Genomic DNA, 12,278 nt, shown 5'->3' on the forward strand with positions numbered 1-12,278 from the left:
CAAAAATTCTTGGACTTTTGTGGCAGACATTGGGAGCTTCTACTCCTACTTTGAGCTATTGTTCCTTTCCCCTTTTGAATTTGGCTACGTGGCTTTCTTGCCTATTTTGTGTAAGCTGATTTCAGCCTTGGGTTTTGTGGAAGAAAATCTGATTCACTTCTATTTTGAGCTTAAAAGATGAGCTCACATCACCTTGTACTATTTGTATCTATCTCTATTATGGTGAAAGTTTGGGGAGGAGACAGGTTGGCTGATCTTAGAGCATTCATTTGTGGTTTTGCACCATCTATTTTTGGTTTAGTCTCCCCCTACCTCTTTACCTATGGGCTCTCTTTTGGGTGCTAACTTTGCAGGTACATTGCCGTCAAGATCAAGTCTTGGGCTGCAAGGTTTTTTGGAGTTTGATGGCTGCAAGAGTCGAGGAAAAGGAAAGAGGAGATAAAGGAAGATTTTGACCAAATCACATCTTGAACTTTGGATTTTTGTAAAGTAGTGGTTGTAGTATCTCTTTGTGTGGAAGATGTAGGAAGTGTTGATATGTATAGAAGTAGGCGTGTAGTACATGGTTATAGCACTCTAAATAATTACTTGGTCTTTCTACTTTCCAACAATTGTAGCTCACAAACTTGAAATTTCTTGAACTTTAATTCCATGAGGCAGAAGAAAGACCTCACTTAAGATTAAATCCAACTTAACACGTGCAAAATAATTCCAATCGTCTCTTCGTCCAATTTTTTTTTATGCTCCAAAATCTGTGCACGAAAACTCTGGGTGTTACATGGTGTCACCCTTCTCTCTTCTCTAATTATTTCTCTGATATAAACCCGCTTCAAGCCATGATGACTAATCAGCAAATCTCGGGGTAAACAGCCTTGACTGCTTATGTTTACTTTTACTTAATTCTTGTACGTAGGAAATGAGATTTCATTCTTTTAACAGCAAATTTTAAAGCCGTTTTATTTCACTCATATAACTATCTGGTTTAATTCATCAATCCAATGATGAATAAAAAATCGATATTCAAACCGTTTGACTTTCTTGTTAGAAAGAAAATATATATTAATTCTCAACTAATATGTATCAATTAATGTTTTCATTGTGTTCTCATCCTCCATCTTCAATTCACAGATATTCCTCACCCTCCTTGATTTTCCGGTGTTGAAGTCGTAGGATGAAATGTGCTAGAATATTTTGATTATTTATAGTTATCAAATATTGATTGGCTATTCTTTGCTGGGAGATTGCTTGACCATCTAGCTCCGAATGGTTTCGTGATTATCGAAATTCAAATCCAAATAGTTCATAAAAAGTCATTCAAAAATTTCATCTCACCACTATCCTCTTCAATGATACAAGACATATGCTATACAATTGAAAAGGTGATCTGCACGCAAATCTGCGCATAAATCTACACAAGCTTTGAAGTCGTGTGCGGAGCTTTCCACCAAATGATGTTTGGAGCCACGAGCTTTCCATTGTATCTTCTTTGGAGCTGTCCGTGGAGATTTCCGCCGACTCTGATTTAGAGCTCAATGATCTTCAATCTACTGACGACTATGATTTTAGTTTATTGATTCGGTTGATGGCGTTCCAGCCACTGATGATGTTTCTCTGCTGCTGATGCAAAGTTATCTAGTGTAGAAGGTCAGGACAGGTATCTCGGTGTGTCCATTCCAAATTCGATAGTAAATACTTCATCTGTCCGTGAATAGGAGTCCCGTTTTTTCATTTCAGTCCGTCCGCAAATAGGAGTCTCGGTTCACTTTTACCATAAATGGTATATGGTCACACCTTCCATTAACTCATTTCACTCACATTTAATTTAAAATTAATATATACAAGTAGGACTCTTATTCCACTAACTTTTTTCTACCCACTTTTCTTAACATTTTTTAAAACCTGTGCCGCCAAGAAATGAGACTCCTAATGGCGGACGGAAGGAGTAATTATTATCGAAGGGATTTTGAACCAAAGGTCAACATCAACAAATACTAATGCTACTTTTCTTATTTCCATCTAAAGGACAATGTGTAGTTCACGAGAGAATTAATACGGATATTTAATTCACATCATCTAATTTTTTCCATGACCTAGATTCTATTATTCTTTTATATATTTTCATAAATTATTAGAATCCGATGATTTGTTTTATTAATTTATAGGAGATCTTTTTGTACTACATATATTATAAATATGTGTGAAGTCTATTACTCTATTATGAAAAATGAATTAAATTAAATATTTATCATTTTTTTACTATTTCTCCATTTCGGAGAAACATATCTCTCCCCCATCATAAATCTCTCCTCAAAGTACTCCCTCTATCCATGCTAAAATGACATACTTTTCTTTTTAGTTTGTCCCAAATAAAATGACATATTTTTATTTTTAATAACTTTCCCGTTCCAAATAATATACTCAATAACTTTTTCACTCCAATTTAAATATTCAACTCTCTTTCTTTCTTCATATAATACTTACACTAACATTTTTCTTTATCCAGTCAATTAAACGCATTAACCAACAATTCATTAAATCTTGTGTCGACTAAAAAATGTGTTATTTTAGCCGCGACGGAGGAAATAATACATATCAGTTAACTCTGCGGATATTCAATCAGATTCTTTATGTTGAAGTGGCAGACACAGCAAGAGGTGAAGTGGCAGACACATTAAGAGGTGAGGAAGGGCTTAAGCCCCTCCCAAGATTCCATTTTCTTGATTTTTCTACTTTTAAATTTTTTTAAAAAGTAAGATATTGCTTTAGACGAGTAAACGATTAGATGTTAAAAGGTAAGGAGGGGCTGAACGAAATTAAAGAATCGAAAATTACAAAGGTGAAAATGTAGCAACCAATTTAGGGATGTCAATGTAACCCGTAACCCGCGTGCTGGCCCGAATAACCCGATACAGGGTTAGGGTTGTAATTTCCCAGCCGGAATTTAAAATCGGGCCATTCAGGCTGACCCGTTTGGGTTCTTGGGCGGGCTGACTTGGTCGGGTTACGGGTCAGCGGTTGGGCGGGCGGGCTGACCCGTCGGGTTGAAGGCTTCTAGACAGCGCACAATCTTTGTAACGAGCATAACTTTCTCTACAAAGCTCCAATTGAGACGTGCAAGATACCCACGTGAAGCTATTTTGAAGACGAAGAGAATGATATGCATTAGGGGCTTATAGGACTTCAAAATCGCGAGAAACATTGACTCGAACAAAGCTGCTGCACATCCACATATTTTGGGTACCTAATCCATTCTCTATCAATTCTCAACATGTAAACATACTAAAGTATAGAAATATAATCTAAATCATCCAAGACAACTCTCTAAAACCATCATTATGTGGTTCATTGATTCATAAATACTCGTATATAAAAGCTTTCTTTTAGTATATTTCCAATATAATAGTGCAAATTGTTTTGGCGCCACTCCGTCATTGAATTATGCGTACTTTGATGATTCTTAAAACAAAGAGAAATTAGTATTTTACTTATTTACAGCTGGAATAAAATAAATTTGACCAATCATAATTCAAGAAAACTTTAGAGTTGTTCCAATTAGCTAGCATCTTGATAATTCACTCTTCAACAATTCAAAATATTTTTGTTACATCTACGCTCCACATCTCACGTTATGAAAATTTTATTCAGTTTTCTATGAATTGATTTATGTTCAAATTTTAAAACAAAGTGTTGATTTATGTTTTAAATACATAAACATAAACATGCTATTGATAGATATTTTGTAAATATGTAATGAATAATAATTTTAATTTGAAAAATATAATCTTTTTTTCAAAAATATTAAAGAAAATTTAAAATATGTATTTCATTATTGCATGACTAATTAAAAATATGTATGTAATTAAAGATAATTAAAAGTACGTATTATTTTTTTTTAAATATTAAAAAAAATTAAAAATATGCATTGGCCCGAATAACCCGATGGGTAAGCCTAAAACCTAAAAAGTTAGGGTTAGGGCTAAACTTTTATAACCCGAAAAAATCATAACCCAAATAGCACGTACTCGAATGGCCAGACAACCTGAACGAGTTGGCCCGAACCAGAACGGGTTGGCCCGATTGACATCCCTAGCAACCATGGCTGCCATGTGGTTGGTGAAGAAGAAAACGTTTTTAAAACAAATACTCCCTCTATTCAATAATAATGAGGGCATTTTTTTCCGGCACGAAGATTAAGAAAAATATGTGTAAAGTATTAAGTATAAAGATAATAACGTAGAAGAGAGGAAAAAGTAGAAAGAATAAAGTAGGAGAGAGGGAAAAATAAGTGAGAAGAAATGTGTTAACTTTTACTATAGAGAGAAACGATTCCACAACTATGGAACGTACTAAAATGGTAAAATGACTCAACTACTATGAAACGGATACGGATGTATTAATAATATTATATTATTTCTAATGTGCCTTGTAAAATGTGTAATATGTGAAAAGTTGACAAATTTTTTTTAAAAAAATAAACTCCTCCTATGTAAAGGAGGAAATTACAAATAACATCAAGAGCTCGACACCTCAAATAATAATGTCTAAGCTCCTTGCCGCTAGGATAAAGGCTCTAGACTGAAAAGTTGACAACTTTAAAGTGAAATAAAGTGCTGCTTTAAAAATGTGGGGAAAGGATATATTTCTGTTGGACTTATGCGGTATGACAAAATATTAGAAAAAAATGGTGTTTGGATTGAAATAAGATACTTATCAGGGAATCTGATATGAGAATCGTAAATTAATAAGTCTTAATTAGCCGTTTGAAATTAATAATTGCTCTTTAAATCACAAACATTCAATACAAACGTAACATATCATTCATTAAATTACACAAAACACACATAAAAATGCAATTTGAATCACCGGACCCATATCAATTGTTGGTTTCAAGCCACTCAAGAATGCCCTTCTCGGTTTCTGAGAGATCTTCCTTCTTCCTCTGCTTCAGATCACCCTCTAATAACCCAAAATAATCTTTGTAGTTTCGTTTGTAATAGCTCTCCAATCTCTGTGGTTATGTTTAAACCAAAAGGTAGTTAAATAAAGTTGCGTCGCCTCATCCGTAAAAGTAAAACGACGCCGCTTTAGTCATGCACATTGGATGAACTTTTCTATTAGTTCATAATTAGATGGTGAGTAAGTTACACAGTCTCATAATAGCATATTCTTATTCAGGTAGAAAAATATTATTGCTTCCTTGTAACATTTGAGTCGGCGTGGGTTCAAGAAATGTGAAAAAAGTATTATTGCTTCCTTGTAACATTTGACTCGGCGTGGGTTCAAGAAATGTGAAAAATGTGAGTTCCACATTTATATACTCTCTCTGTCCCATAAAAATATGTGTCACTTTCCATTTTCGTACGTCCCACAAAAATATGTGTATTCCATTTCTGGAAAGTTATATCAATTTAATAATGTAGGTCTACTAATACTACTTTAACTACCATTCCCCTTCCCTCTCTTACTTTATCATACAATTCTCCTCATCTCTCTTACTTTACCAATTTTATCTTAGTTCCCGTGTCATACTCATTGCTCATATTTTTATGGGACGGAGGGAGTATTAGTTCTCGTGCTAAACAAAGTGGACAAAGATGGACCGAAATTGCAAAAATTGACAAATTTCACGGACGGAGCGAGTATTGCTGAGGAATTTGATACTCGAAATTGGTGAAAATCATTCAAAGTTTTCAAACTTTACCTCTTTGTCATTCTTAACTTTGTTGTCTTGGGATTTCTTCAGATATTCTGTGGGGAAATTATTCCAAAACAAACATATAAAAATACTAAACACAAATTTTGATCAAACTAAATTATTGAAGATAGATGAAAACGGACATACTATCAAGAAGGTCGGTTTTGGAGTCAGCAACCAGAAGAGTAGATGAAAGCAGAAGAACTTCTCTTCTCCCTCTCTTACATGGAAACTTAGCTTCTTGTCTTGATTTTAAGTTGCAAGAAATCACTTGACTCAATCTTGCAGCCATTGTCATTTACAAATTTTGGTGGAAATTATATAATTTATTCGTATATGGAGTAACTCACAGCCACTAGTTTATGATTTTTGTAGATGGTTATGAAATGGGTAAATTCCAATATGGACCCATATGCAATTTTCTTGTTTCCATTGCATGTGATTGGTGGTGTTTCATTTCAAGATATTTTTGTAGGTTGGGCTGGGGTTGAGAAAAAGCTATACATATATGCTTTGTAGAAAATCATACGGTTGCTTTACATGAGTAGTATTTCCTTCCATTTAAATTTTAGGATTAATTTGTTGTGTCCAAACAACATATTCTACACCGAAATGATGAGTTTTGTCTCATTAAATTCTTAAATAGAAAAGGATTATTTGGTTTATAGGCATGTCAAATGGGTCCGCCCAATAGGTTTCGAGCCAATTCTATTCGGATTGCGGTCAATTGGGTGCAAGCTAATCGGATTGTATTTTTATCGGGTTGTAAAAGTTCAACCCTAAGGGCATTAGCAGTGGGGCGCCCTAAGGGACGCTCTAAAGTCTGCCCTATGCACCGCCATGTCAGCATTTTATCCTCCTACCCTTCCACCTGCAGTGGGGCGCCCTATAAGCCGCCCTATAGGTTTCACTATTGTTTTGTTAATTAATTTAAATGTTTTCAAATATGTCAGTGCAAAATAATAAAAAATTACCACGATTAATTAAAAACGGCAAATTCTACATTGATTAAAAACGGCGGGCGAGTTGGAGACGACTCCATGTCAGACAGACCGTACGAATCCGTATTGAAATCAGGATCGTACTGTGTGTTGGAGTCGAACGGCCTGTACCCGGCCAACGTGCACCACCCCCAAACATCGGACTATTCGGACTTGGGTATTCATCAGAATCCATTTTATAATGTAATTTGAGTGTGGAAAAGTGAATGGAAATGTTACAAATGAAGGTGGGGTAGGGGGTATTTATATAAACAAATTTTTCGAAATTAAAAAATAAAAACAAAAACGCGTTGCATCATCCGTGTCGCCCACAGTGGGCGGACGATGGCACGGACGATGCTCTATCGTCCGCGGACGATGCATCGGACATCGTCCGCGCACCCACAGTGGGTGGACCATCGCGCGCCCGAGGCATCGGGCGGCCTATCGTCCGCCCCATTGCGGATGCCCTAACCCTAAAGGTTCGGGTTTCGGGTAGCCCACAGGGCCAATAGGGTTACTTCCAATAAAATTAACACACGATCAATCCAACACATAATGATAAAAATTAGTTATATTTATATAAGGTAAAACATTTAATTATAATAAATTTGAGATATATGCTTAAGCTAAAACATGATCAAATACCAATTTTACGATTTTTATAAATAATATATAAAACATAAATATATTTCGACAAATATTAAAGCATATTTAGAAATTTAAATACTTTTTTAGTGAAATTCAAGTTTCTAATTTATTTATCTATTAAACTTAACATATATAATATGTATATTTAATATAAAATTGAAGCTTATTTTTTAGTTATTTATATTATAAAAATAATCAATGAAGTGTCAATTAGGAGTCAACAAAGAATAATAGAAATTTTATCATGTTTCCGGGCCAACCCATCGAGTTTTCGGGTTAGCCCTATTCGGGTTGTGGGCTAATCGAGTTATAGTTTTATCAGACCAGAAATTTTCAACCCTAACCCTAAATTTAACGAGTTATTCGGTCCAACCCACCGATTGTGGGCTGCACTAACATCCCCAAATTTTGGGATTGATTTATCTAAGAATATGGTCAATACATGAGTCATCGTTCCAACGCTAATAATAATAATAATAATAATAATAATAATAATAATAATAATAATAATAATAATAATAATAATAATAATAATAATAATAATAATAATAAAATAATAATAATAATAATAATAATAATAATAATAAGAAAATAATAATAATAATAATAATATAATAAGAATAATAATAATAATAATATAATAATAATAATAATAATAATAATAATAATAATAATAATAATAAGAATAATAATAATAATAAAATAATAATAATAATAATAATAATAATAATAATATAATAATAATAATAATAGATAATAATAATATAATAATAACTAATAATAATAATAATAATAATCCTCCTCCTAATCCTAATCCTCCTCCTCCTCCTCCTCCTCCTCCTAATCCTCCTCCTCCTCCTCCTCCTCCTCCTCCTCTCCTCCTCCTCCTCCTCCTCCTCCTCCTCCTCCTCCTCCTCCTCCTCCTCCTCCTCCTCTAATCCTCCTCCTCCTCCTCCTCCTCCCTCCTCCTCCCTCCTAATAATAATCCTAATAATAATAATAATAATAATAATAATAATCCTAATAATAATAATAATAATCCTCCTAATAATAATAATAATAATAATAATAATAATAATAATAATAATAATAATAATAATAATAATAATAATAATAATAATAATAATAATAATAATAATAATAATAATAATAATAATAATAATAATAATAATAATAATAATAATAATAATAATAATAATATCACTACATATACTACAAAAAACTTACTCCTTCCGGTCCTTGTTAATAGAGGCGCTCCGTTTCGGCACGAAGATTAAGAATAGTGTGTTGTTAAGTGGATAGTGAATAAAGTTAGAGAGCTGCAGAGAGAATAAAGTAAGAGATGAGATTACTTTTTTGTCGAAAACATAAATGACTCAATTATCTTAGAACTTCATGAAATAGAAAAATGGGTCAGTTGACATGGAATGGAGGAAATATTTTTTAAGGACACAAAAATCGAGACGCAATTACTTGCGTTGGAAAATTTTTAAAAATAACAATGACAATAAGGACGCATTTTGAAGCATTATTGGTATATTTAAAAATATAAATTAGCATCTTTAATGATTAAAAAATGCCCTTAACAGGTTTTTGTATCGTAGATATATAAAATATTGGTCTGAAAACATTATCCAATGTCATTATCTGAAAATAAAATACATAGATGGTGCACTAATATGTTTGTCAAAATTAAGTGTCTTCTACTTGGTAAAATCTGGTCAAGTAGTAAAAACAACCCTAAGGTCTATATTAGTGTTTGATTTAATATTGATTTTGTAGTAAAAATCATTAAGGCCCCGTTTGTTTGTTAGATTCTAAGGGAAAGTAATCTAATTGCGGAATTTCTAGATTTCGTTGTTTGTTTTAATAATAAGAAAATAAGGAAAGCAATCTGATTTCTGAATTTCTAGATTTCGTTGTTTGTTTTAATAATAAGAAAATAAGGAACGTAATCTAATTCCTAAAATTGGGAAAAGTTAGTGTAAATTATGGGATTCTGATTTCTCATACTAAAGTTGTTATTCTTTTTCCCTGATTTGAGGATTTTAAAAGATACAGACAAAATACGATAAAAATATGTTCTCGCTATCTTCTACTCATTTAATTCTTCCGATTTTTCTTCTCCAAGCATCTGGCGATTTTTTTCCTCCATATTTTTGCTTAATTCTCTTCTTTATATCTTATCTCTACCGATTTCTCTTCTCATATCTCACTACCGAGTTCTCTTCTTCCTTTCGATCTTTCAATTTTGTGATTAACACCATTAACAGGTAAGATGCTTGATTCAAATCAACAAATATATAATATGTTTATTAATGTAGTTTATGTTATTCTTTCTTCAAACAAAGTTTTTCATGAATTTTATTTCTATTTTTCACGAAAGTTTTTCGTGAATTCTATTTCTATTTTTCAATTCGTGCACAAGTTTATAAAATTATACAGTTTTGTATCTGGAGACTTTTTTCATTTTCTAATTTTGATGTATGTGATTTGTCCATATAAATATAAAATTCAAAATCTTCACATATTTTCAAACGAAAGTAAAGGTATCAGGAATCATATTCTAAGAAATCATTTCTCCAGTAATCCTTTTTTATGTCAACATTATTTTCCTGGCAAACAAACGGGCCTAAGGTATATATTAATTGTGCACATTAGTATTTGATTGAGAATTGATTTTGTAGTAAAAAAATTTCTGGAATGCACAAATTTTTCCATAAAAATAAACTGTACACTATTTTCCAACTCCTTTATAGTCTTAATTTTATTTGCTTCAACATATTCCCTCCATTTCTTGTTGCGTCTTCTGCATCATCTCCGCCCTCTGTCATCGCAAACTCAACCGCGCTGGAGGTCGTGTTCATGCCTCCCACAACCATATCCTAAAATTAATCAATCCATCAAAATATATGTCACTTCAAATAAGTAATGCTTTGGCATGCATCATTGTGAGAGGAATCTTAGTATCACCTCTTCTTTTAATCCGCAGCAACACTTGAAGAAAGTTGTTTGCCTTACAAAGATCACCTCCTTTAGTCCTACTGCTCCCTCCTTCACCATTTCCTGTTAACAAAATCTCAAGCTTCAAACTCACCTTCTTATATTTCTCACTGAGTCTAGAAGCTTCAATAGAATTATTCAATTTATATAGAAGAAATGAGATCATATGGTATTAGTTCAAAATAGTTCATATCCACGAGCATAGCTTAAAAACATATTGAAACCATTAATGTTGATCCGAAAAAGGAGTATGTGTAATGTTGTTGAGAATGAAGAAACATATTTCCCACTGAGTCTAGAAGCTCGGGAATACTTACCACTACACTACAACGACTTGATATCTATATGATACATGATAAATAAAATACAAATAAAGCTGACGTGTGCATGCCAGCATGCACACGAGTGTGTCGTCCAAAGTTGAAATGAGAGTAGTTAGAGTTAGTTAGAGCTGAAATGAGAGTTAGTTAGAGGCGGTTAGAGTTGTTAACCGTTGTTTAGTTACACACTCAGCTATATAAGCTGATCTCTCCTTCATTTGTACTCATTCAATTCACATATTAATGCAAAGCTCTTCTTCTCTCAACCTATCTCCTCTCTCGCCGAGTTCTATCTGTGTGGGTGCAATTCTGGTGGCCGTTCTCACCTCCGGCAGCCCCAATTCTGCACCAAGTGGTATCAGTCGTAACGATCCTTCGCCTGTCATGGTGGAAACTCGCTCCGGCGACATGTGTCGCTTGGAGGAGATGCTATCGGCCGCCTTGGCTGACTTCTCCGCAAATGTCTCTGAATCTGATCGCAAGCGTGAGGAACTCGACTAAATTCGCGATAACGATGATAGCGCACGAGATACAACTGTGAAGGAGCTGCGCAAAGCAATCCTCGCTCTGCAACTTCAACATACTGAGATTCTCAATCGATTTGTGTCGAATCCTACTGCTACTAATGGAAATCAATTTGCTAGAGGTATTCCTCACAATCATTTTGGAGGAAATGGACCTCAACGCCAACCGTACTTCGCTACTCGCCAATCAAAGGTCGGCTTCCCTATCTTCTCCGGCGAGGATCTGGCCGGCTGGATCCTTAGATGCGATCATTTCTTCACAAATCGATTTAACTCCGGAGGCATCTAAAGTTCTCCTACTGTGATCAATTTTGAAGGTCGAGCACTGTAGTGGTTCCAGAATTGGTCGAGGTATCAGGATCACGCTATGGCTACTTCTTGGCCTCTATTTCTACAAGCACTTGAAGGAAGATTTGGCGATCGACTCCTCGGCGATCCTATGACAGAGTTGCTCGCTTTAAAACAAACAGGTTCCTTCTCTGAATATCATGATCGCTTTGAATTACTCTTAGGTCGTGTGTCTATCTCTGAATCTTATGCTGTGAGCCACTTCATCAATGGCTTGAAACCTTATATGCAAAAAGCTGTGAGAATGTTTATGCCTCAAACACTTGTGCATGCTTATGCTTTAGCTCGTTTGCAAGACATGTCTACACCGGTTAAAGAAGGAATTAATCAGCCTAGTAGACGATTTAATACTTTTGATGCTAGACCTTCACAAGCACACAATTCTGCTCCCTTGCTCCCTACTCCTATCACTCCTGCCTTTAAATCTAAAATACTTCTAACTGAAGAAGAAATGGCAGATAAGAGAGCTTGAGGTGTGTGTTATGGTTGTGATGAGAAATTTGAAAGAGGTCATCGGTGTGCTAGGAAACAACTTTATTTGCTTAAGATAGATGATGGTGAGCATGCTATTGATAGTGAATCTGATCCATTCATTGAGGAATTAGGTGAAGCTGAAAATCCTTTAATCTCTATCCATGCTATTAATGGTTCATCTACCCGAGGCTTTCGAACTATGCGAGTTACAGGCAGAATTGGAAGAAAAGCTCTCCATATTCTTATTGATTCTGGTAGTACTCATAACTTTCTTGATTTACAA

At 34.2% G+C, this 12,278-nt stretch overlaps 1 protein-coding gene and 1 long non-coding RNA gene across 2 annotated transcripts; one reads left to right on the top strand and one right to left on the bottom strand.

The window, feature by feature from the left end:
• The first annotated feature begins 106 nt into the window (after positions 1-106).
• LOC121741796 lies at positions 107-685 on the top strand. The gene is made up of 2 exons (XR_006037925.1): positions 107-245; positions 354-685. It is a non-coding gene; the product is annotated as an uncharacterized LOC121741796 (long non-coding RNA).
• Positions 686-4,759: 4,074 nt separating this feature from the next.
• LOC121811403 lies at positions 4,760-6,098 on the bottom strand. Its single transcript, XM_042212257.1, has 3 exons — positions 5,843-6,098; positions 5,702-5,748; positions 4,760-5,008 (listed from the first exon to the last, which is right to left on the bottom strand). The coding sequence occupies exons 1-3, from the start codon at positions 5,991-5,993 to the stop codon at positions 4,874-4,876; spliced, it is 333 nt and encodes a 110-aa protein (XP_042068191.1). The 5' UTR covers positions 5,994-6,098; the 3' UTR covers positions 4,760-4,873.
• Positions 6,099-12,278: the final 6,180 nt, after the last annotated feature.

The sequence above is a fragment of the Salvia splendens genome, chromosome 7, assembly GCF_004379255.2.
Source record: "Salvia splendens isolate huo1 chromosome 7, SspV2, whole genome shotgun sequence".
In the NCBI taxonomy this organism is placed as follows: domain Eukaryota; kingdom Viridiplantae; phylum Streptophyta; class Magnoliopsida; order Lamiales; family Lamiaceae; genus Salvia; species Salvia splendens.

Coding starts and splice junctions, on each gene's coding strand:
- LOC121811403 (XM_042212257.1), bottom strand. CDS start 5,993: ATGACAATGGCTGCAAGATTGAGTCAAGTGATTTCTTGCAACTTAAAA. Junction 5,749..5,842: donor CAAAACCGACCTTCTTGATA/GTATGTCCGTTT, acceptor ATTTCCCCACAG/AATATCTGAAGAAATCCCAA. Junction 5,009..5,701: donor AAGTTAAGAATGACAAAGAG/GTAAAGTTTGAA, acceptor ACATAACCACAG/AGATTGGAGAGCTATTACAA.